Here is a 25,482-nt window from a genome sequence, read left to right as displayed (position 1 = left end):
GCCTGGGGCAGAACAGGGATTGAGCATGCCCTGGAAACTCAGTTGACAAGTGTTGTAAGTGAAGAAAAAAATTTCATAGCCCTTTCAAAAGTGGCTTTGGCTCAGTGTCTACCCTATATTAACAGTTAATTCGGTGCAAGCACTCTTCATGCGGATGTGCACTGCTGAAGAAAGGAATGCATTGTGCACGTGCAAAGATGATTTACTTACTGTGGTGGCTTCTATGTCACCGTAAGTTAGTAGTTTAGATGTACCTTGAGTCACAGTCACTCTCCTGGAGTGGTGCTGGGAAGCACAGGCACAGTCTAGTCTAAAGGGAGGATTCTTATTATTTAATAACATTTTTATAATAAAGTGGTTTGGGACTGGTGGAGGAAAGGAAATATATAAGCACAGAATGGTATTTCAGTTTTAAGAGTAAAATTAAATGGCAGTTGTTAACAAGATATATGTTTGTTAATTATTTTTATGGTGGTGTATTTTTGCTTGCTAACTGGTAATATTTGGTAATCTTCAGTTGAGCCAGATTTAGTTATGTCCTGTCACTGTAAACCAAGAGTAACTGTTAAAACCAGTAGAGTTTCTTCTGACTTACATTTGCATAACTGATGGCAGAATTTGGATCAGTGTAGATTATTGTGGTTTACAGTACATTCATTATTTCCATCAGCTTTTCAACCAAGACTAAATGAATTGTAGTCATCAGCACTAAAAATTAATAAGTGTTGTCTACGCTGCTAATTTTAAAACACAGCCAAGGCCAGAAGAGTTGGTGCAGGGGATTTCTTCCAGGATAAGTATACTTGACCTACTAGTCATCATTCTCAAAAGAAATACTTTCAAAAGCCTGGGGGCTTAAATTCATAATTAGGGTAGACTCTAAAATCATATTTTTAATAACACTGGATTTATGGATTACAACACTCAACACACACACATCCTTTTTGTTCTATGACTATGAGGATGTTAACAAGGTACTTCACCTTGAAGAATCCCTTAAAATATGTGCTAGCTACTTATGCTAAACTATCTGTTCAGCCTTGTATTTATGACAGTCTTTGGCTTTGTCTACACTACACAGCTTTTAGCCGCTCAGCAGTTGTTAAAATTCAAGCAGGATAAATGATATTTATAATAATCAAGGCATGAAAGTTATTAGTGTGCGACACTGGTGCCAGAATGTGTATTACTTTGATTTTCTTAAATTAATAGAAATTGGTGTTTTAAATAATCTCTCTTGAGTGAGAGAGACAAGAATTTCTACAAATTTAGAAATGATTCTTAACTAGGAAGCAAGAGTAGTTTTGAATCGTCTGCTCTTATGAGGTGCAACAGCTAATACAGATTGTATTTAACTAATTATATGTTTTCAAGATGGCTGAGCTAATGCAAATATTTTCCTCTTTCACTATGGTACAGCTTGAAATCTGTGTGAAACCATCAAACCATGTTTGGCAGAAATTTTCTGACACCTGTTGCTGAAATTGTCCAGTTCTTGCTTCCTGACTGCTCAGAAAAGTTGTTGTATAGAAGGGAGCTCTAAAATGTTTCTATTGAATTCATACAATGTACTGGCTGTACCGGAATGAATTATGACATTCTGGAGCCATAAGTTATATCAAGTGTAAAAGGCCCTCTATCTTGAAGAATTTATTATTTTCAAAGAAAGGACATTGAATATATAAACATGAAAGCTTTATGTTCTCACAGGAAAAGAAGAGAGGATATATAATATATATTATAGTATCCATAAGGAAAGTTATCCTTCTTTTCATATGAATAAATGAACAAATATTTGATTAATTTTGTTAGGGAAATATAAAGTTCATCCAGACTATATATATCTACAAATATTTATTCCCACTTAATTTTTGCCATGGAACAATTAATTGTTGGGATTTTTCTTTTGCCATTCTGTAAAAATAGGGATGGTTCCATAAGCTGATGTAGAAAAGTCAACATAGGCTTTTTCTGTTCAAGATCCACTTGATCTACATCCATAATATGCAAACTTAATCATGCAAAGTATGATTAACACATGAAGCAGAAAGTTATATGTGCACCAAAATTCACACCTGTACATATGTACAGATCAAAAGCTGGCAGAACACACTAACTCTTAAAAGGAAAAAAACAGGAATGAAGCCATTATGTGACTGAACATGCAGGACCATAAACAAAAGATGTCATTCTTCCTGCTGTTTCCAGCCACAGGGGATCACTGTCATGACATCACTCCTAGAGCAAGTCCCATAAGAGAGTGAGCTTGGCAGGATTGCCTCATAACAGTGCCTTCCCCAACCTCATGTTTTTCCCAGTTTTATCAGCACAATAGATAAAAGCATCAGACTTCTTTTGGTATGTGAATAATATCTGAATCCAAGTCTCTAGAAGCAAAGGCCAGTGCTTTCAGTTACACCATTCCAGGCCCAAACACCCACCTTTTACATTTGTTCTGCTCTATACTACATGGTTGTATCAATGTAAGATGCCTTGTGTTAACCTAGCTACTATGGAAGTGTTTTCACTTAAATTTGGCTTTTGACGTTTAAGTGTAGCTCTACGTCAATGAAGTAACATCACCTCCCTCAGTAGTATGGAGTGATGGTTGATGTATTTGAATCAATGCAAAGCCAGCATAGATCGTATGTTGCTTTCATCAACTGGTTTTCAGAAGCAATCCCACGAGGCCTCACACTGATGATACGATTGAAATGAGTTGTTCCTGGTGAGGATGTGAACCACCAATGCAAGAAGGCAAATGTACGGGTGCACACAGACAACGATTTAATAACTGCAGTGGCTGCCTACTGATGTACATTAAGTTGACATAATTTTGTAGTGTAGACATGGCCTATGTCTTTTAAAGACCACGGGTGAAATCCTGGCCTCGTTAAGTTCAGTGAGGTTTTTGCCTTTAGTACAGGAAAGATTTCACTCCCTGTTCTTCAGCTGTCCTCTGTTGATCGGGGTATTCTTTTGCTAACTACTTCTTACTAAGGATTATTTTAATATTGTAATTTTATGCCAAATTCTAGATTTAGTAGGTTGGGTGAGGTTTCATATTTTGTTTTTATAGCTCCTTTATTAATGTACTTTAATAGCATGTACAGATGCCCAGTATACTTTGGAAGGGAGAAGAGGGTACTTGGTGCAGCAGAATTATCATTATTACACTGGGAGCCACACTGTCCTTCTCCATCCCTTATTACTCCATGTATACTTTATCAAATGCTGATGAAAATGAGCCTTTCACTATGGAGTTCCTTCTAACCCATCAGTAGAAAATTTGTATAAGAAGTATATTGCTTGCCAGTGGACTTACACTGTATATACTTGTTTTATTCATTTTTTTAAATGTATGATCAGTGCAATTTGCATGAATAATAAGACTCAGTGTATACTGTTGCTAACTCTACATAATTCCTATTGGGACAAGGTGGGTGAGGTAATATCTTTTACATCTGGTCCTTGTTTCTAATGTACTGGGACCATCCAAGCTACAAAAACACTGGATACCTAATCCCTATAGTTTAGTGTTTTTATTTGTGCCATTGCACATAGAAACCTTGATGAAGGATGCATTGGGAAAAATGCTAAACAAGCACAGTGCTACTCCCTGCCCACAGAGAGGTTACAGTCTCTTAAGACATGAGGCAACAGGTGGACAAAATTAACGCATGGTGAGGGAGGAGAAGATAGTAACAGTGAAATGAATGAGTTTTGTGCTGTGAGCAGTAGTCACAGCTAGCCGCCAGTTTAGCTATGGTCATAGAGGTTTAAAAATCAGACTCCACTGTGTGCTGACTTATTCCTTGGACTGAAAGACAGCATACTTGTTAGGGGAGATGAGTGGATTTCTGGCCTTCAGATATTTTCAGTAAAAATTGGAAGTTAGGAACAAGTGTGGAGTGGCGTGTGCCTAAAAACAGTATCCTCTTGTTCTGGTTATCTGAGCTTTTAAATATTATTTACAAAATACTTGTTTTACTGTACTTGCAGACAGAGCAGAACTTGCTTTGCTGACTTGTTAATGTTTATTTTGTATTTAATATACCAGTACATGCCTTTGACTTTAGCATTACTTTTCAAGCATTTAGAGATGCAGAATATGTTGTATAAATACACTGTATGGCAGAATTGCAGTTACAAATCTGTCAATTAAGTCTACCTGCAGTAAACATTATTAGCGGAGCACTAGTAATCAGTAACCATTTCTGTTTAGCAGACTAGCCAGATATCAGGAAAGAATTTAAAAAACAAACAAACAAAAAAACTTTCATGGATATAAACTGGTGGTATAATGAATCTAATGTATTATCAGTTCAGATCTTGAATTCTTTGACTGAATGGGTTATTTAATCTTTAGTTTCCAGTTAGCAAGTGTCACCCTTAAAAGAGAGAGAGAGAGAGAAGTACAAAATGACAGTCTGCTAGGATAAGTCAAGAATGAGCTAACAAAATACAGATCAAGGGTTCAAGTGCAGTCGGAGCATGTTCTGTGTGTAAGCTTGAGCAGCCCCCAAGTGTTCTGTGGCAGGAGTTCCCAAACGTTTCATTAGTGTGGACCCCCAATCAATCTCTTTACCATTCATGGCACCCCATCAAAGCCAATTCTAGCTGCTATGTACACATCATTAAATGAAAAAGGAAATCATAACATAGATTTTTGGACAGCAATTACAGTAAAATTCCTTTAATCTAGCACATCCGGGCTGGACAGGTGCCAGATTACAAAATTTTCCAGATTATTGGACATCACCATACCCCCCCACATGTCCTAGTTCAAATGCTCCTGTTGCGGCGCACTACCCCCACACCCAGCTGCAGCTCCCTGCTCCTGTGGTCCCCAGCTTCTTCCCCCGTGAGCTCCTGCAACTTCACTATCCCTGTGTGCCCTGGCTCAACTCCACCCCCCAGCCTCCCTTCAGACCTAACCCACTCCAGGCTTAACCCCCCCATACTCCTCTCCCACAGCCCCAACCCACCATCCAAGCCTCCTGACTTCTATGCAAATTTCAAGGTATACATATCTCGGGGGATACTGGACCATCAGGATTTCTGAACCATCAGAGGCTGGATTAAAGGAATTTTACTGTAATAACATTATTGGAAGATACTTAATTTTAAAATAATTGATGGTAATTTTGCAATTTATTTAAAACTTCCTTTCTGCAATCATTTTTTTTTTTCATGGACCCTCTGGGGGTCTGCGGACTCCATGTTGGGAACCACTGTTCTGTGGAATGTAGTTGGTATATCACAGGTCTTTGGTGTGATTGTGCCTTAGGTAGTACGATCATGTGTCTCTTGGGCTGATTTTTTTATTTTGGTATAATCTACAGTAGAATAGGTAGCAAATCAGCAAGGTATTTATGTATTTTGAGAGTGAAGTATTGAGACCTTTTAGAGTTTCTGACTATTGTCTGATCTGGTACAATATGTATAAAGAAAAAGGCTGTTTCAGGATGTACCAAAGCTGGATATTTGCCTTATTATGTTGGCGCCTTTTACTGCCTTCCCTTTTTAGATGTTGCTATTCAGTCACTTCTGACAATTCTGTGTAATAATGCAAAGTATTTCAAATTCACAACGAGGGTGTCCGCTGCAGTGAAAGATATAGTAATGACACAACTTGTTGGTATGCAAACCACAGTAAGGAAAATGTGCGTTCAGCTATTTCTGCGCCAGAAATAAAGTAATGTTTTATCAATTTTGTGGTATGTTCACTGGAGTTAATTTGCAGATGATACTAAGTTGTCTGAAGTGTATTCCACATCCTGTTTCCTTTCTAAATGCTAAATTAGAAAAAGCAGTATGAGCTCATGTTGTGTGTATTGCAACTCATCCAAATCATTGTCATGTTGGTTGTTTGCAGTTTCTCTTTCAGACTGAGATTGTTTGAGAATGGCATTATTTGGCTTTCAAAAGCCACTTGGTACTCTGTAAACATCTTTGCATCTCAAGTTTCTCACATCCCTGAAAACGCAGCCTTCATTCACTGGGTTTATCCTTGTTAATTGAACAGATTCCCCCACTGACATTAGTATCATTTATGCTTATCTTCTGTGCTCTAGCATTGTGATTATTTATCTGGGTTTCTAAGTTTCTGTTTGGTAGACTTGTGTAAATGCTGAGACTATTTGCCACATACAAGATGTAATTTTTTTCACTCAAATGGAAGGGGCAAGCAGATGCACAGGAGGCTTTTTAAAGCTACATTGGCAAAAATGTGGCATTACACTTGTCTGTGTTCAGCAGATGCACTGGATTTTCTAGGATATGGAAGTGTCCTCTGTTTTGATCCCTTGAACATTTTTTGGATTTGTTTTCTTAAATTAGGGTTCTGTGTGATTTTTTCTTTTGGTGCGGTTTGCTTGATACACTTTCTTGATAGAGAATGACAACTTAAATTTTATGAAAAAGTGATGGTGGCCAAATTATAGAATAATGTTCAGTTGCATGTTTCCAGGCTTTGGTAAATATCCACATAGTCTATCTAGTGCATGGTTTCCCAAACTGAGCCGGGGGTGGGGTGAGGTGAGCCAGCCCCCTCCTTCATTTTCCCTACTCCAAGAAAGAGACGGCCTTTGCTTCCAGCTCTCAGCCCCTGCTATGTTATGTGGGTGACCCAGCACAGCTGCTATAAAAAGCGGGAAGCTGGCAAAGACCCATGTGGAGCTAGCTGCCTCCTGCAAAGGAGTGTGGGTTGTGGGGGAAGGAGGAGAAGGAGGATGAGGTTGGCTGGGGGAGCCTGGCTCGAGGGAGGGGAGAGGCTCAGGAGCGTGGCTTGTGGGGCTTGGACTGCTTGTATAAGGATTACTCAGTTGCAGATCATGCCTGTTTTGTCTGTTCCTGTGTGCCAGTGCATTTTGATGTGTCGAGAACAATAGGTGGACCTGCCATTCTCACCTTAAAAATAACAACAGTAGCAGAAAGATAGCTGTTACTCTATATTCTATCAAAACATAAAAAGCAGACCAGTGGCACTTCAAATAATTATTTTGATAGACTTTAAAGTGCTAGTGGACTGTTTTTTTGTTTTCACCTTAAAAATGCTACTACTTTAGTGTTTTTCATCTTAAAAGGTGAGCAAGGTAATATTTTATTGGACTGCTGTTTGTGAGAAAGAATTGACCTTCCACAGTGCTCTTTTTCAGGTCTATATTTCATCATCAAAGTTCTGTACAAAGAGTAATCCTCGTAGCATGCCCAATGGCAGGTAAGTATTTCTGTCCCCATTCTGCAGAAGAGGAAACTAAGGCTATGTCTACATTGCAGGGATTTTTTCACATTACATACTTCAGTGTTCTTATGTCTAAATAAGTAATGTTGGAAAATGGCATTCATGCCACAGCATTGTGAAATGGAGTGTTCTCATTGACAGCCACAGTTCATAGCCACAGCATTGCAAAAAAAGCCTTCATGTGAGTTGATAATAACAGTGCTTTGTTCACACTTTCCTTTTTGACCTTGGTGTGGTGAGGGAAGGGTCACTGAATGTGGTTTGCAAAGCTGAAGTAATTATTTTGAGGGAAAAGCCCTCATCTCAAATTATCCTGCTTGTCTGTGTGAACGCTTTGGTGGGGTTTTTTTAAATATGGGTTTTTGCTGAAAAACAATAAAACACCCGGTATAGACAATCCCTGAGATGCAGAGAGTAAGTGACATTAAAAATCCGCAATAGAGATTTGGTGTTAATCTCTGCATCAGAACTCAGGGATTCCTGGTTCCCAGTCTCATATATCCTGGTCTATGCGTACTATTTTTCCAGGGTCACTTCTCTGTGTTTTCCTGCACCTTGTAGACCAAACTCAGAGCTCTGATGTTTAAAATATTTTAAATACATAAATTTGTTTAAAAAACAAAGATCACGCATGTCTTTCTGTCAGACTAACAATAAACTACAGGCAGTCCTCTCGCACCTTAGAGTAGGGCAAACTTTTTACGTTGGGTCCCACTTTTCCTCCCTGAAGCTAGCAAGCCCCCTTCTCTCCCACCACCCCCAACCTGTGTAATGTAATCCATACTGACCGAAATGTCACTTATATTCATGTGTGCTCACTGCCCTTCACAAGGCGAGGCGCACTAGTGGGAGGGTAAGGTTTTTGGCACATGGAAGAAAATTAGTAAGTTGAATGTAAAAACTATCAGTTGGTATATAAATGTGAATATACATACATCAAAACAGTAACATATTTCAAGATTTCTAATAAGATGAATGAGCCTGAGACCCAGCTAATGCTGCACCCCTCTTGTGAATTTCATGCCCCCCGAGGGGGCCCACCCCCTCCTTTGCACACCCCTGCCTTAGAGACTAGGAAATTTATCAGATCAGGAACTTTTGTTTGTGAAACCCGCTTCCTCAGATGAATGAAGTGTGGAAAAAAGAATAGAGGGTTTATGTAGTGGGGGTAGGGAAGGAAGAAAGGAAATGGGGTGGGCATTGTTACCAGTAGGACCAGTTAATGAAGCAAATTAAGTAGGATATGTCCCATTCCTGTGAATATCAAAGGTGCGTAAATTACCCTTGTAATGCGTAACATAGTTAAAATCTCTGTTCAGGCCTAGGCTAAATGTGTCAAATTTGTAAATGGATTCTAGCTCAGATGTATTCCTCTGTAATCTTGTGGTAAAATTCTTTTTTAGAAAAACAGCTGCTGTTAAATCCAACAAACTACTTCACTTGAACTCTGCCATTCCTAGGTAGTCAGATAATAGTGGGAAAAAGTGCAGCTTGTACAATTGTGGCCATCTGCATCTGCAAAGAGAACATGCTATGTACAGTGGCTGGCTAGAAACTTAGAAGAGGAATGTATCCCAGTCCTCCAATGTTTGTGTTTCCACCCCAGTCAAATTACACAAACAAAATGGGTATGCCCAAGTGATCTCTAATGGGAGCTTCTGGTAAAAGTCCATCAATTTTATATTTCTATGCATTACATTAAATATTTGACATCTCATCTTTGCCTTTCTGTAGCATGACAGGCCCTTTTTTTCCCACACAATCCTCTCAAGTATGAAACTAGAATGGTATTGGGGTTTTGTGCCACTCTTTAGTGTTTTCAGCGAACTAAACCTAGGTAAATATTCACAAGCTCCTCAGTGCAGAGTGGAAAAAAAACCTACGCATTGGACTGTTAGAGAACAGAACCGTTGTTCTCTGTCCATTCCAGCTACATATGCAATATCTGTTGTAAACTGCTCTTATTGTACACAGCTTAAATGTTTAATTGTCTGCTTTGCATACAAGTAATTTATTTCTGCTTGTATTCTGATGGGATGAAACCTCACACTTAATTAGACATTGCATTGGCAATCTCTTATTTAGGGGGAACGTATCTGAATTAAATAAGGGTCATTAATAATGCCTAACAACTTGCATATATGCATTGCTTCAGTTGAAATCCATGTAAAATTAGTTAGGCTTATTTCAAAAATGTCACTAAAATGGCTTTTTGGGAACATCTCAGTGTGTGTTAATTTCAGAACCATTCCTGGCTGAGCCTTACTATTTATTCAGTGTCTAGCAGGCTTTTCTTGTTCCCCGCAACTTCTATTTTCCTGTCAGAGTGATCAAATCCTAAATCTACAGGAACAAAATGAGTTGCAAACAGATTTTGCCTGCAAGCTCCCCTCTCCCTGGCTGCATCTACATTACAAGATAAATTTGAATTTAATTCAGTTAGCTGGATTTTGCCAGGTGACGGTCTTCAGTGTAAATACCATTAGCTTGATTTAGGATGTACTAATCTTGAGATTACAAAATCTCAGTTACCTGATGGGTATAGTGTCAAGCTTGAATTCAGAAGTTCGATTAAAGGTCAGTGTGAAATTGCCACGTCTGAAAATTGAATGTATTAGCCTTCAAAGGTGTCCCGTGGGTAACCCACAATGCCCTCTCACTGCTGTGCTCTGGCTGCTGCTCTCCAGTAACAGGAAAATTGTGAATTTCCAAGCAGGAGCAGCAAGACTTTTGCTCTGGGCTCATGTTAGTATGAGAGCCTGAGAAATGTCTGTCTTTCTTTGCTATTAGCGCTGAGAGCACATCTACCCATTCAAATAACCCTTGCAGGGAGTTTGCGGCTCTGTTTGTACATTTATTTTTTTCTGTGCTGCCTGGCGCCAGCCCGTGCCCCACCGTACCGAATCAACAAGTCTGTGCTGGGGGTTGTGCTTGCATAACACGCTGAGAACCTTCTCATCAGTTTACATTTGTTTGTGAATTCCCTTCCCTCCACCACAGGCGCCACACAGTCTGGGTCTTTCCCATGCTCAGCTGCATCAAGTGGGTAGCCCCCAACCAATAAAAGGATGCGCCTGCCATTTGGCGCTGATCATGCTGCCAGTCCCATGTTTAGGGCTCCAAGGGCGGGAAAGGTATTCTGGGCTTTGCTGCTGCTGTGGGGAAGTCTTCCCTGATGGCTAAGAAACTGGGGGATAATGCTATCACCATGAGGAAGTCTCACCTGGCAGCTAAGATACTGGGGCTGTGTTGCTGCCGTGGGGAAGAACCACTTCAACTGTCCGTCCCCGTCCCCCCCCCCGAACCTCCCCCTTCGCCCATACAGGGGCTTGCTGCTGCTGGGGAAAAGTATCCCCTGGCGGCTAAGATACAAGGGGCCTTTGCTGCCACCAAGGAAGAGTCTCCCCCTGTGGCTCAAGAATTCAGGGCTTTGCTGCCACCATAGGGAAGGACCACTTAAACTGGCCCCCTACTAAATACACCCTCCCTTCGCCCATACCAGGCCTTGCTGCTGCCAGGGAAAATTCTCCCCCAGCAGCTAAGAAACAGGGGAACCTTTGCTGCCACCGGGGAAAAGCCCCTTGTGGGGCTTGATGCCGCCAGGGTGGGGGGGAGGAGTCTCATGAACTCGGGGGTGGGGATGGGGCTGATTCCCCATGAAGGGACCATGTCAACTGGGCCTTCAGCACTTGCTTCTTTTTTCGTACACTTTTGTATCCTCTTCTCACTGTAAAAAACAGCATGGGCCCCTGCGTTATTTTCAGGGATCACGTGCATGCAATGATGGGAAGTGCGATACTCAGTGGGTGGCCAATTGAGAACACAGTCATTGCGTGGAAGCCTGATAATGCACTGGAAAGCCAAAGACCCTTTCAATACCAATATAGTGAAGGGGGAAATCAAAAATTTTCTTCCTACACTTTTCTACCCTCTTTCTTCTCACATTCAAATACAGTCCGGGCCCCTATATTATTTTCAGGGGTCACATGCATGCGATGATTGGAGGTGGGATACTCAGTGGATGGCCAACTGAGAACGTAGTTGTTGCATTTGTGTGAGCAATGTAATGGGGTGGGAAACCTAAACTTTTTTTTCCCTAGACTTTTCTATCCTCTTTCTTCTCACTTTACAAAACAGTCTGGGCCCATGCGTTATTATCAGGGGTCACATGCACTGATGTTGAGAACACAGTCATTGCACGGAAGCATTATAATGCCCCAGAAAACCAAAGACTGTCTCCGATACCAAAATAATGAATGCAGAAACCAAAAATTATTTTTTCCTGCACTTTTCTATCCTCTTTCTTTGCAGTTTAAAAAACAGTTCAGGTCACTGCATTATTTTCAGGGATCACATGCATGTAGTGATGGGAGGTGGGCCAAGTGGATGCCAGCTGAGAATACAGTTGCTACACCCGTGTTGGCAATGTAACGTGGGGGAAAACCAAAGATTATTTTTTCCTAGACTTTTCTATGCTCTGTCTCCTAATTTTTGAGGGTCCCTGCATTATTTCCTGAATTATTTCTATGCGGCATGTTTTCAGAGTTCGGGAGGGGAATGAAGAAAGTGCAATGTGGGAAGATGACAAAACCATGACTGGGATGATTTAGTTGGGACTGATCCTGCTTTGAGCTGGGGGTTGTACTTGATGACCTTCTGAGGTCTCTTCCAACCCTATGATTCTAATGGGAGCTACGGAGGTGGCACTTGCAGGTGGAGGCAGCATGCAGAGTTGCCTAGCTGTGCCTCCACCAGGAGCAGCAAGGGCAGGTTGCTCTAATGAGCATCCCCTAGATCTCGCACCCTGAAACACCTCCTGCCCCAAACTCCCTCCCAGAGGCTGAGTCTGCACCAACTCTTATGCCCCAAGCCGACATCCACTCACACACTCAGACTCACTCCCTGCTAGTAAGCCTGAATTTTTCACTTACTAGCACCCTTCATCCTCCTAACATGATGGATAAAAAAGCTTTTAGTGCACTCATTGGAATACAAAACATTTAGCTCCCCAAGTTGGTCTTAGGAGTGCATGTCCTACACTTTGCTTTCTGAGCTCTTGAACTCATCTGAACAAACTGAATAATCTTTCCACAGACTCTAAAGTTACCGGTGCTCTAAATACATATAATTCCGCACTGCACATGATAGGCAATGAGTTAATTGATTGATTCTTCCTTTTCCATTATTCAAGTGCTGGTATGCTGCTATTACAGGGCACTTCACGTGCCATGTACAAGTCAAAATCATGCCTGAACTTTTCTACTTTTGCATGGGAAAGTATACAGCATATTTTTGTAATTATTAAATTGTGTGACATCTCAGCTTGACAAATGGATCAAACATGATACAGTTGCCAGAAAGAGACCTTGATCCATAGAGTCCATCAGATACATTGCAAAGTATGGTTTTCTTGCTTAAAACTTCTGATGTGAAATCACAGCTTGCATGCATATGAAAGGAGCTGCCTTTTAGAGCCCACTGACTTGATGTTTTACGTCTTTTAAGGAACTGTATACGTAAGCTGCAGCTTGTAAATTCCAGTAAAACATCATATTGACATGAAGTATAATTGTTTCTAATTGCAAATTAACCCCGTAGATTTTTCCCAAAAATGCATTAAGAAGAAAAGAGACCTTGCATTACAATTATTTCTGATTTCCATTGTCCTCAATCCATTGTAGTTTCATTGCCTTTGTGACATAAGACTAAAATTGACAGCATTAACTTGGAGACATGCTGAATGTATTTATAGGGGCCTGAGGCTACACTACACTACAGATTTCTGCCAGGATAGCTCTGTTAGATATTGAGGTGATGAGATGTGATCCCTGAGCAGCATAGCTGTGCTAGCTATCACCCAGAGGGTAGATGCAGTTACCAGTACTTTTGCCAGTGTAAGTATAAATGCAGTTTTTGGTCATACAGCAACATTCAAGCTAGGAATGTTTTGTTGGTACATATACAGACATAGCCAAATATTTCTGCTATAGGAATGATATGATTCTCCATTCTGTTGCATTGTTTTTATTTTGGCCTCTGAAGTGAGTTACATCAGCATAAAACAGGGGTAACAAAGTGGAGAATCAGGCCCTTCGACCCCTTGCTTCTCTCCTCTTGAATCAAAAGCTGCTTTATCTGTATATGTACAGTTTCCACACAGTGAACTGATGACATGGTATCCCTTTTTTTGGGGGTCTGCAACCTGTGGCTCTTTGAGGACTTCTTTGTGACCCCTGATGCTATAATTGCAAAATGGGAAAAATCCCTCCTGATCATTTTTGATAAACAGTGAACATCCTGCAGTAAACATGTATTGCATGACATCATTGTGTGTGCCCTGTTCTTAAAATAGGGGATACAAAAAGTATGTCTTGACATTATTTATTAAGGACTGTCTCATATTCACGTGTACTGCAGCGCTTGAATTATTGAGAGTTTTACTTAATTTAAAAAAAGAAATCTCCCTTCTTGCTATTTGAGTTGCCGACCCCTGACTTTGTTGGCCAGAGCTACAAAACCAGTCAGGTCAAAAGTAGTCTACAGAAAATATTAGCACATGAAGAAATAGACCTTCGTGAGTGATGGTCCCTGTAGTATATTCCATTCATGGGTGTGCGTGCCCACCATGTGCCAGAGTTGGAAGGTGTTTGTAGCAGTGGCTGAAGAAATTAGAGGTTTACATTAGTTGATAGCCTATAATGCTAGGTGTCATTCATCAGCTGAGGCATTAAAGGTCCAATATGGTTTTGTGTAATAGATTTTTGTTCTTGAAGAGACAGATTGAGAACTGATCGTCTTACAGTCTAAGACTGAGTGAATAAATACCTTAGAAATATCTGCTTTTTCCCAAACAAAAAGTTAAATCCCATTTGATTGCATTCATGGCCCTTTCCGATATTTTTCTTAATTCTCTAGCAAAAGAGCTTTACGGAAGGGATGCTTGTGGAAAGCAGTGAATTATATGTGTATTCTAGAGCATGCACGTTTTTGACATGTAAATACAAATATTTCCATTGTGCACTTGATTCTAAGAGTTGCGTGTAGTCAGCCAAGTTGCAGGTATTCAGTCAGGGAACAGAAACGTTAACATATGACTGTGGATCCATTTAAAACTAAGCAACACAGCTTGAATTTCAAGTAACAGGTTATTGCGCCATACTGTTTATGGACAAATTTGTAGACCAAGTCTCAATTGTAGAAATTTTTCAGCAAATTAGAACAGGTTTCAGAAAATCTGATGGGGTTTAGATGATTAATCCATATAAAATCCTAAATTTGCTGAATAAATTTAACTTACATTAAACAGGGTACCTTTTTAAGATATGTGAATTAAACACAATTAGTTGGTTTTATTTTAATACACTTAACATATAAAAATCAAGCACAATTGTGTATTCTTGAGGTTGCTTGTGATCAGAATACAGACACACATTGGTGCTGCTTCAGCCACATCATGTAGTTGCTCCAGCATGAAGGTTTGTTCTCCCATGTTCCAGGTAGCAGTCAGAATTTGAAGTGTAGAGTGCCTGTCTGCTATTTGAAAGAGCAGGACACTTTTAAATATAACTCAGACTACCTATAAGAGTAGATAATTGTATGTACCTCTCAGTCTGTGTAATATTTACAGTGAAGCTTCAGAATTAGAAGATTATATATTAGGTCATCTCTACTGCATACTAGGGTGAATAAAAATTTTATTTTTTAATTAAAAATCACATTTTAAATCAGATTTTTTAAAATCAATAAAATCTTAAATTTCTCATTTAAAAATAAGTTAAAATTAAATCTCATCACAAACATGCTACGCATACACTTACAATCTCATAAAAATGAATTAATGGCTCTAGTTTGTCTGGCCTAACTACCTGTTTATGCTGCTTGAAAATTCTGGGCTTTTAATTTCTTTTTCTCAGCAGGCTAAAAAGTAACTTGCAGAGAAAGACACCAGGTGGATTGAAGTATTTTTGTTCTGTGTTTACATGTTGGTGAACCTTAGTTAAGTATGGCAGAGAAGTTAGCTAAGACTTTGTTGTAAAGACAATATATAAGAAAGGATGGAGGCAGCATAGAAAGGAGCAATGGAGTGTACTGGAAAGAAAAAGGGAAGACATAGTTCTGCCCACAGAGCTTCCTATGTTCCTCTATACTTTTGCCACAGAAAAACTGTCCTGGCTTCTGGGTGTAAGAGAGGCCCTTTCTGGGAATATTTTGAAGAAATTTGTTCCCTGGATAAAAAAGAAAAATGTGTCAAGACTAAGCAGTACAAAAAGAAGATGTAGGGCCTAGCTGCAAGGACAAAACATCATAATGAAAACTACTTATTGGGAGAAAATGATGTGGATAAAGCTGTGGATATGGCTTAGTGGATCAGCTGGTTAATAACTTAAACAATTCACTTTGCAATGCATCATTTTTACAAAACTTTGTGCCTTTTAGTGTAAGTGTGATTTGACAACTAAATTCCCAAGCTGTTGCTTGTGTTGGATCTTGCTAGAATTAAAAAAAAGTTTAGTTAGGTAACTAGGCTTAGAATCGGTCTCTCAAGTATACAATACAGTGTGGCTTCTGACCATTCCAAGGAACAGCAGGTATGATCTTCACTGCCGAACAACTGCAAGAAAAATGTCATGAACAAAACCAAAACTTATACATGAGTTTCATCAACCTTACCAAAGCGTTTGACTCAATCAGTCATAGCGCCCTGTGGACCATTCTCTCAAAGATCAGCTGCCCCAAAAAATTAATTAGCATTTTGAGGCTACATCATGACAACATGACTGCCACAGTATTGCGCAACAACAGATCCCAAAGCGATCACTTTGAGGTAAAAACGGGAGGCTAACAAGGCTGCATCATTGCCCAATCACTGTTCTGCATCTTTATCACCATGACCCTTCATCTCATGCGTTGCAAGCTTCCGAATGGCATGAAGATAGTCAACAGAACAAATGTGAAGCTTTTTAATCTCAGGACAGTGAAGGCTAAAAGCAAGACCTCCATGACCTCTGTCATGGAGCTCCACTACACAAATGACAACATGATTGCGATTCTTTCTCCTGGAGCCTTTCAAACCATCTTAAGTGCCTTCACCAGAGCTTCACCATTCCTCACCAACAGGACAGTCTCCTGTACAGTAAAGTCTTTTATATCCAGTATTCTATTATCCAGAACTCTCAGATAACCGGCATCTTAACCATTAGTCAATTTTATTTGTTTTCTGTAAGTACAGTATACTGAAAGTAAATGCAAATAAATACAGGAAATACACTATAAGTTTACGAAGTACAATACTGTTGTTGGTAAATAAAGTATTTTACATACACTTTTGGTTTGTTTCTTAATATCTAATCTTGCTTTTCTTTAGTGTTATGCATTGCTAGGTATACCTCTCTATTATCCAGAATATTTGACTGTCTGGCAACCTCTTTGTTCCATGGCTGCTGGATATGAAAGAGTTTACTCTACCATCTATTGAAGTCAGTGGAGAACCGCTGGAAAATGCGGAGCATTTCCCATAACTTGGAAATCATCTTTCCACTGAAGTCAGCATTGACACAGAAATCTAGCATCGTTTGAGCTGTGCAAGTTCTGCTTTTGCCTGCCTCAAAGGGTCTTCGAAAACATCTCTGCCAAGACAAAGGTCCTTGTACACCACTCAGTGGCTATTCCAGGGTTGCTGTATGTAAGTGAAATCTGGACAACATACAAGCATCATTTGAAGGCACTTGAGCAATATCATCAATGCTGCCTCAGGAGAATCCTAAATATCTCTTGGGAGGACAGGTGCACGAACACTGCTGTCCCAGAATAGTCAAACATGACCAGTTTTGAAGCCTTTATCATTCACCAGCGTCTTCATTGAACTGGTCATGTGGTTCAGATGGTGACAGATGGCAGAACAAGGAGCAATGGTCTGAAGTTAGAGAAGAAGAAGGGTAGGTTGAATATTAGGAAAAACTACTTCACGAGGAGGGTGGTGAAGCACTAGAATGTGTTACCTAAAGACCTGGTGGATTCTCTGTCCCTAGAGGTTTTTAAGTTGTGGCTTGACAGGGTCCTGGCTGGGGTGACCTAGGATGTGTTTGATCCTGCTTGAAGCAGGGGGCTGGACTAGATGACCTCCTGAGGTTCCTTCCAGCCCTGTGATTTTTATGATTCAGATGTCTGATCAGCACTTCCCAGAACAGATTGTTTTCTGAATTGAAAGACGGACAGAGGAGCTGTGGGGGCCAGAAAAAGCAATATAAGGACATGTCAAAGGCACTCATGAAAAAGTACAGCATCTATTTGGACATTTGGAGGATCCTTGCCCAGGACCATCCCTAGTGGAGAGCCGGTAATCCGTGAGAGGGTGGCACAATTTGAATGGTTCTGCCACAGTGCAGATGAGGAGAGGTGGAGAAGAAGGAAAGAGAGGCAAAACCTGCCCCCCCTCCGCCGCCAACAGCTACCAAAACCTGACGCATCTGTCATAAGGCCTGCAGCTCCAGAATCAAGCTGATCTGCCATCAATGGGCTAACAAATAGGAGGGTGACATGAAGATGTCTTACTCGTTATCAAGTAATCACCAAGACAGAAAGATGCAGCAAGAAAAATCTAGGGTTGCCAGTTGCCACTGAATGTCATTTGTTTATTTTATTTTATATTATATAATGCCTGGCCCTTATTTTGGAACATCACTGCCACAGACTATAATGCTGATGTCATAAGCCTGTTCTCTATTTTAGTTCACCGTAATTTAGTTTTTTCAAGGGAACCCCATTCTATACTTTTTTTCTTAAAAACCAGAAGAGCCAGTGAGCTCAATGGGGCTTACTCCAAAATTAAATGCACTATTAAGCAAGTCAGTCTTCGCTTTTTTGGTAACTTGATTTAAATCAATGATACTTTGCTGTGATTTAAATAATGATTTAAATCAGTCCACCCTGCCCCGTATCTCTGCCAGTGCGAGACTATTCCCTGCTGGGCAAACTAAGGTTCTCATTCTGTATTTGTCTCCATATAGAGGGAAGCTCTCCCATATTTAACACTTCATTATGAGATAAATTTGAATTTAAGGCAGTTAGCTTGATTGTACCAAGTGACTATCTTCACTGTAAGTACCATTAGCTCAATTTAGGGAGCACTAATATCAATGGCATAATACAGTCAGAATTGGATGCGTGTAGCATCAAGTTCAAATTTAACAGTTTGAATGGAGGCTAGAGTGGAAGCGCCATGTCTTTGAATGGAATTCATTGGCCTCCAGAGGCTGACTGGTGCTGTTGCACCTGGCTTCCAGCTGCCTGTCACTCATGGGAGCTGGGAAACTGACCAGCGTAACAGCCCTGGTCAGTTTCCCAGCTCCTTTAAGTGGTGGAGAGGCAAGAAAATGCAGACACTGCTGCACCTGGCTCCTGGCTGCCTGCCACTCATGGGAGCTGGGAAACTGACCAGCACAGTGCCAGGCTCTGGGTTTCCCCAAGCCAGGCACAGCAGCACTGGTCAGTTTCCCAGCTCCCACAAGCTACGGGGACCTGGGAACCAGGCAGCAGCGTGAGCGCTGCCAGAGATGGGGTACAGCAGGGCCCAGGGGAGGGAGCAGAATGCAGGGCTGAGGGAACTGTGGGATAGGTTCCCACAATGCACTGCTGCAACAGTCGCTGTTTGGTTACTCTAGTGTGGCAGCACTAACTTGACTTTGTGGGAAGTGAGGATACTCGAAATCTAATTTATAAAATCCAGTATTATGAAGTTTGAATTTAATAAAATCAAATTTATCTGGTAGAGTAGCTGTAGCCTTGAGCTTGGCATGAGCACAAAGACCTGCTGATGCAAATTCAGTTTCAGGACCAGGACCTAGAATCCTTCAAGAACCTTGACTAAAAATTCTTTGCACATGTGGTGATAGTTCTCATGGATTGTTTAGTAATGGTTTGAAAGGATTATGGAGCACTTGATTTATAAACTAAAATAGCCCATTTTCAGGTAGTAGTTTATGCCAGCAGTCTTTAGAGAGTGAAATTGTTGTTCCACTAAGTTGCCAAGTTAAAACTCAGTGTAGTCCACTCAGGGCAACCAGTGGTAATTATTGTGTTTATTAAGATGTTGTTCAAATACAGCTCTGGAAAATTTGAGATTAATAAATACAATAACAGAAGCAAGTTTGTTAGCAAAAGAGGTGAAATGCCTGTGAAAGAGCCATTACCCTGTTTGAAACAAAAGCATATGCTGAATACAGATTTTTTGGTTTGTTTTTTAAAGACCTTCCAGATTCCTGGATGCTCTCAGAGCTTCGGGGGTCATTTTTTAATATGGTGCATGTATTCAATCACTGTTACTCCTGATATGACTTCAGGAAGCTGCTCAAAGCACTTCTCTGCCCTACTTTTTTTTTCAGCTCCTTAGCTGAGAGCATTGCCTCAATGACATTTCCATGTCATGTGAATCCAGAGGCAGGGGACTAAGTTACTTCCATGGCAGCTTGTCGTGCTATTGCTAGGCCATAGCCTTAGCTCATGTCAACATTATTCCCATCTCATTTTCCATTTTTAGCTCTTTAACTCCACATCCACTATAATGATGTTAGTATTGCATCCATCAGACAATAATGGAAATTACGTTAAACTGATCTGTAATGGTCCTTAAAATATTCATTATAAATACTACATAATCTGAGGCGTTTGAAGGGTTGAAGGTGAGATGTTTAACAAGAAATATTTAAATCAAGGAGTCTATTTGTAAAACAGTTGCAGTCGTAGGATTAAAGTGCATATTGAGACTCTAGTTCATAGGCTGTAATGGAGGGTAGTAATTACCATATGTAATTTAGCAGAGATTTGATTAATGAGCTGGAATAGAAAAGCAGTTCTGCCTAATAAATAGGAGCAGCATTTTTAGAGTTAAATTCAATTTCTACTTTGATTTCACCTCTTGATGGACATACCTGAGAAAAAGTACTTTACAAGAGTGCTTTAGTGGTTTTCAGTACTTACTACAATATAGATCAGCAATACTTTTCCCACTCTTTCCACCATGGCTGGACCTTGACCAAAGCAACATTTAAAAAAAAATTACTGAAGAGATAACTGATAAAATCAGTCATTGTAACAATAATTCCAAATAACTATGGTACATTGGCTCATAAAACTGGACACATGAACTTTAAAAATGTCATATTTTTCATCCAGAAAAACTGAAATTGCAGTTTAACGTGTTTTAAAACAAACTAAATATTTCGTCCTAGCCTTTGTCTTGTGTAGAGAGTATTTGTCAAGTGTCAGCAAAGCGAAAATGTTGTTAAGCATTTGTTTTTGTTCCTCTCTAGATCAATGAACTGAGCCATGTTCAAATCCCTGTTATGTTGATGCCAGATGATTTCAAAGCATATTCAAAGATAAAGGTGGACAATCACCTGTTCAACAAGTAAGTGCAAGTAACTAGCCTTGGCAGAGGGAAATAAAGCTCCTGGCAATGATACTTCACAAAATTCTATAAACGCTGTTATTTTTCAATGGGACAGGAGTAGAGTTTTGCTGATTAAATTAATCTTGTGATAAACATAACCATCTGTTATATTCTAAAAAGCAACAGCAGGGCCTACTGGGTAGTACTCTATTGCCATATGTTTTATTATTACTCATGAATATCGTATACATAGAAAATGATTGTTCTCTTTATGATAGAAGTATTTAGATTTGTGTATAAATTTGTATATAGTTATTTTGTTCTTTTAACCGAAAAAAGTTAAGAATAAAGAGTGGGATAAGGAATATTTCAGAGCCAATGTGTCCCTTTTCATAATCCTTGATATGAAATCGTATAAAAAGTTGATAGTATTATCACATTCTGTTACACGATGAACTATGGAATTAGTTGGAAATGAAAGAGAGTGATTTAGCAAGGTAATTACTTCAGGAATTTATTTTCAAAAACATACATGTGGGTTTCAGGTAAAAAAAAAACAATATTGTGTGGCCTTTTATAAAGATGGCTAAAATAGTCTACAAAAGAAGGCTAAAATATGGAAAATGGAGTGAGTTCATTATTTTGTGCCATCTGATCTGTGGTGAAGTTCAAAGCAAAGAAGTAGCAATTACACTTTCTGAGTATAAGAGCAAGGTTAATTATAGGATTTTTAAACAAATCCATCATTAAAAATGTCTGTTTTGTAGAAGCTCTGATGTTTCCTGGGGCTTTTTTTGGTATTATAATTGAATATGTGTATAAGCCAATTTACGGCTTCTCCTTCAAAGCATTAGTAGGACAAAAGGAAAATTATTTTACTGTTTGAGTCCAAATATGAAGATGTCAAAATTTAGTGTGTATGGACTCCATCCAGTCTTTATGTAGCTGATTACCAAGCTGTATATGTGTGCTTGTAAAAGAGATGAAAAAAGGAACAGTCCTGAGTGGAGAGAAGTTGGAGTAGATGGACTCTAAATCTGTTTTGTGTCCATTTTGTACAGAAGTTCAAGTTGTTACTCTTCCAAGATATTTACCTGAACATGGATGTGATTTTTCATTGTTCATTCTATTTCAGAGAAAACATGCCAAGTCATTTCAAATTTAAAGAATATTGTCCAATGGTTTTCCGCAATCTGAGGGAGAGATTTGGAATAGATGATCAGGACTTTCAGGTAAGTTCACTGTTAAAATATCTGTGAAGTCCTATTCATAGCTTCTCAGGCTACAAGCAAGAAAAACTCAGTTTGGGTAGAAGTCTGCTCACAGATCATCATTGGCTTGTACTTTGAGAATCTGTTCTTGCTAATTCAGAGAGAAAACAGACTTCTCCTACCCTTCTTAGTTAAGATTAAGAAGGAAGACAAGCAGATACTGATTCTAAGATAGTCAGTGGTGTGATAAGTATTGTGCAGATGCAGAAGCAGTAGATCCACGTATTGATATGAAGGTGGGATTTTTTTGTTTTGTTTTTGGAGGAAGTTGTTTTCTAATTATAAAACTGGAGTGAGAGGTTTAGAGTCTACTTAAACATTTAATAAGGGATCAAGGAGTTTTCTGCCTCTTTCCTATTTTTTCTTATTTATTGCAGTTTTCAGTATCTCTCTCTCCTTAGCTTTTTCTTGTCTTTGTGTCCATAATCCTTATCTGTCTGTCCTCCTCCTCTTGCTACATCGCTTAGCTCTATGAAATTCATGATCTGTTATGAATAATTACACTGCCAGATGGTTTTAAATTTGGTCTGTTTCAGATTTTCAAATTTTATATCTGAAATTTCAGTGTTCTAACTGATGGTGTCCCAGCCCAAAAGATACTTGGAGGTGGGTCTGGTCTCAAACCCCTGGAGCAGCCATGCCTTGGAGAGGACAAGCCCTGTGATTTCCTGCCCCAGCCAGGACTCACAGCTAGGAGTCCCTGGGTGGAGCACTCCCAGCAGAATGGGGGAGACTGAATCCACCTCCATCTCTGGAAGCCTCCTGCATCTGCAGAGACCTTCTGGGGTTACTGACCAGCCCCAGATCTTCCTGTGGCAGGGGACTGAACCCCAAGTCAAGTCTGATCTTGCCCCAAGACAGATCAAGTAGGCAAAGGGCAAGTGCCTCAGCTTGACTGGGATTCAAGCTATGCACCCCAAGCTACTGCACTGCAGGTAGCACAGGGGAGACCAGATCTCATGGGGAAGGGCTTATTTCACAGATTAAGAGATGTTTTAAACAGTCAATGCCCCTCTGCCATATACGTTGTCCAAACTGGACAGTCTCTACATAAAAGAATAAATGGACACAAATCAGATATCAAGAATGGTAACGTACAAAAATCTGTAGGAGAGCACTTCAGTCTCCCTGGACACTCAGTAGCAGATTTAAAAGCAGCAGTCCTGCAACAAAAAAACTTCAAAAACAGACTCCAAAGAGAAAATGCAGAGCTACAATTCATTTGCAAATTCAGCTCCATCAGTCAAGGATTGAACAAAGACTGGGAATGGTGGCCAACTACAAAAGCAGTTTCTCCCTCTTGGTGTTCAGACCTCCACATCAGCTGCTATAAGAGGACCACATCCTCCCTGACTGAATCAACTTCATCAACTCTGGCCTTCTTCTCAATTGTTACCCACTTCTTTTCACAAGCCTGCGTAATTAGACCTGTCTCTGGAATCTCCATTCCAATGTAACTGATGAAGCAGGTCTTTGCCCACAAAAGCTTATGCTCCAAAAAATCTGTTAGTCTATAAGCTGCCATAGGACTTCCTGTTGTTTTTAGTCAGGAGATGGATGGGGATTTCCACATCACATTTCTACCCATTCTGCTTGTTCTGTTTCCTACCATTCCACATACCCACCACAGGGCTGTTGTTGAGTCGGGCATAGTGCCTCTTGCATTAAATGGTAAAGCCATATCTGGGCAGTGTGAAATAAATAATACACATCTCCTAGAACTGGAAGGGACCTCGGGAGGTCATCTAGTCCAGTCCCCTGCCCTCTTGGCAGGACCATGCACCGTCCCTGACATCTGTTTGCCCCAATCCCTAAGTGGCCTCCTCAACGATTGAGCTCACAACCCTGGGTTTAGCAGGCGAATGCTCAAACCACTGAGCTATCCCTCGCCTTAACTGGGATGAGAAACGCTATATTCAGCTGAGCCATATCAGCAAGGCACTTTGGTAACATTAGTGTTATTTGAACATACCCCTGCTGCTGTGCCAGTACCACTCTTTTTTTTCCTTCTCACCCCGTATTTTACTAACCAGAAAGAGAGAATACCAGGGTGGTACTTTTGCTATGCCTCCAGCCCTAACCATCTGTACTTGGCTGCATTGCTTCTCTTCTTTCTCGTGTTGTCATTATCTGAACACAACGATATAGGCAGTCCGTTGGAGCAGAACAGATTTGGAAAGCTAAAAGAATACTGCGGGGCCTGACAGTGTTAGAAGATGGCCTCCTAGCCAGATGATGATTCTGGCTGCTTGGCTTTGTGTCCTCGCAAAAAGGAATGGCCAGAGTACTGCACCACTGTAGGAAAAGAAAATAGTAGTGTTCTGTTCCAGTGTAACTTTATTCTTACCTATTGTCACTCCAGTAATCATCGCTTGTTGTTGTATTCCCTCCACCCACTAGAATACCTGCCTACTTCCTTCTGCCATGACACTACCAATGATTCCATCCCTTTTCTGTCCAATGCTTAGTATGAAGCCAATATCTTTCCCTTCCCTGACAGTGTCACAGTCCTGTCATCTTATTATGCGCTCTTCCAATAAAAGTTATTCCACATTAGATGTGTACACTTGCCATGTGTACTGGTGCTGGAAGTTTTTTCCCTCAACACCTGCAAGGTGCACTATGAATGCCACCTGTTCCTCCCATCCTCAGTTATTTCTTGCCCACAGAATATTTGCCACTCTTAGTAGCATTGCTTAGGCTTTGTCCATAATAACCTTCATCATGCTAGAATTAGTGTAAATAGTAGTAATACTTTAGTCTTTAAGTAGTTAGAATTTTATAGTCCTGTCTGGGACTCAGCGGGGGTACCGGGTCCCCAGGCTTTAAGCCCTGCAGTCACTGTAAACACCCTATGCTGATCAGTGATCAACATAGAAGCTGTCTCTGTTGCTTGGTAAAGGTACATAAGTGAAAAGTTTCGTATCTGTAAGTCCTTTAAGCCTCGGATTAAGAAGGAGCATGAGATCAGGTTCAAAGTGTTCCTGATAAGAATCAGTACTCACTCTGGTGCCAAAGCAGCCTCCGCTGCTTGCACCATTGTATCTGCTATCCCCGTATGGTGAACTCCCTGGCTGGGTCTTTCCTGGGTTGTCCTCTGAGGCTCAGCAGTCAATTCAGGAACTCCCCATTGATGGCCAGGCTCCATTTGTGGGACAGACAAATAAAAAGCTACATGGGCTGAAAAATTCCCACACTGTGAAAAAATTCTGAAGCTTTACATTCCAGGACCTGGCATGTAAGCAGTTCAAATTGCAACTACCCCTTGGGCAAAGGAGCTAGCCTTGACAGGATGCACCACGCAAAAAGTGTAAGGGTTATAGATAGCTCACAAGCTACCTGCCTCCACTCAGTCAGGCTTCATGTGCTCCAAACAAGTGGCAAAGAAGTTGTTTTGAGGGTACACCCAAGGACAACATACCAGACTATTCCTTGGAATGTCCACCTTTCTCATTTACTCCTGGCATAGTTTGCAATAACTTTGGACTGCTGGGTCCTCAGTACAGCAGGGCATGGATAGACCCTCCTATTTATTTTCACCCTGCCTTCCATGTCTCTCTTCAGGGACCTGTCTCATA

The 25,482-nt window shown here is 40.4% G+C and overlaps 1 protein-coding gene across 3 annotated transcripts in view; it reads left to right on the top strand.

Moving 5' to 3' along the window:
- The window catches only part of PIP4K2A (phosphatidylinositol-5-phosphate 4-kinase type 2 alpha), a 196,129-nt gene that overhangs the window by 73,630 nt on the left and 97,017 nt on the right, over positions 1-25,482 (top strand). For all 3 annotated transcript variants that reach the window (XR_012644067.1, XM_074984868.1, XM_074984867.1), the window contains exons 2-3: positions 20,554-20,651; positions 21,769-21,865. Coding sequence is in view for 2 of the 3 variants with exons in the window: in XM_074984868.1 (XP_074840969.1) it covers positions 20,554-20,651; positions 21,769-21,865 (195 nt within the window). In the remaining variant the exon portion in view is untranslated. The remainder of the gene's footprint in view (positions 1-20,553; positions 20,652-21,768; positions 21,866-25,482) is intronic.

Source organism: Carettochelys insculpta, chromosome 2 (genome assembly GCF_033958435.1).
Source record: "Carettochelys insculpta isolate YL-2023 chromosome 2, ASM3395843v1, whole genome shotgun sequence".
In the NCBI taxonomy this organism is placed as follows: Eukaryota; Metazoa; Chordata; order Testudines; family Carettochelyidae; genus Carettochelys; species Carettochelys insculpta.
The sequence above is the reverse complement of the archived record's forward strand: the minus strand, read 5'-3'. Positions and strand labels throughout refer to the sequence as shown.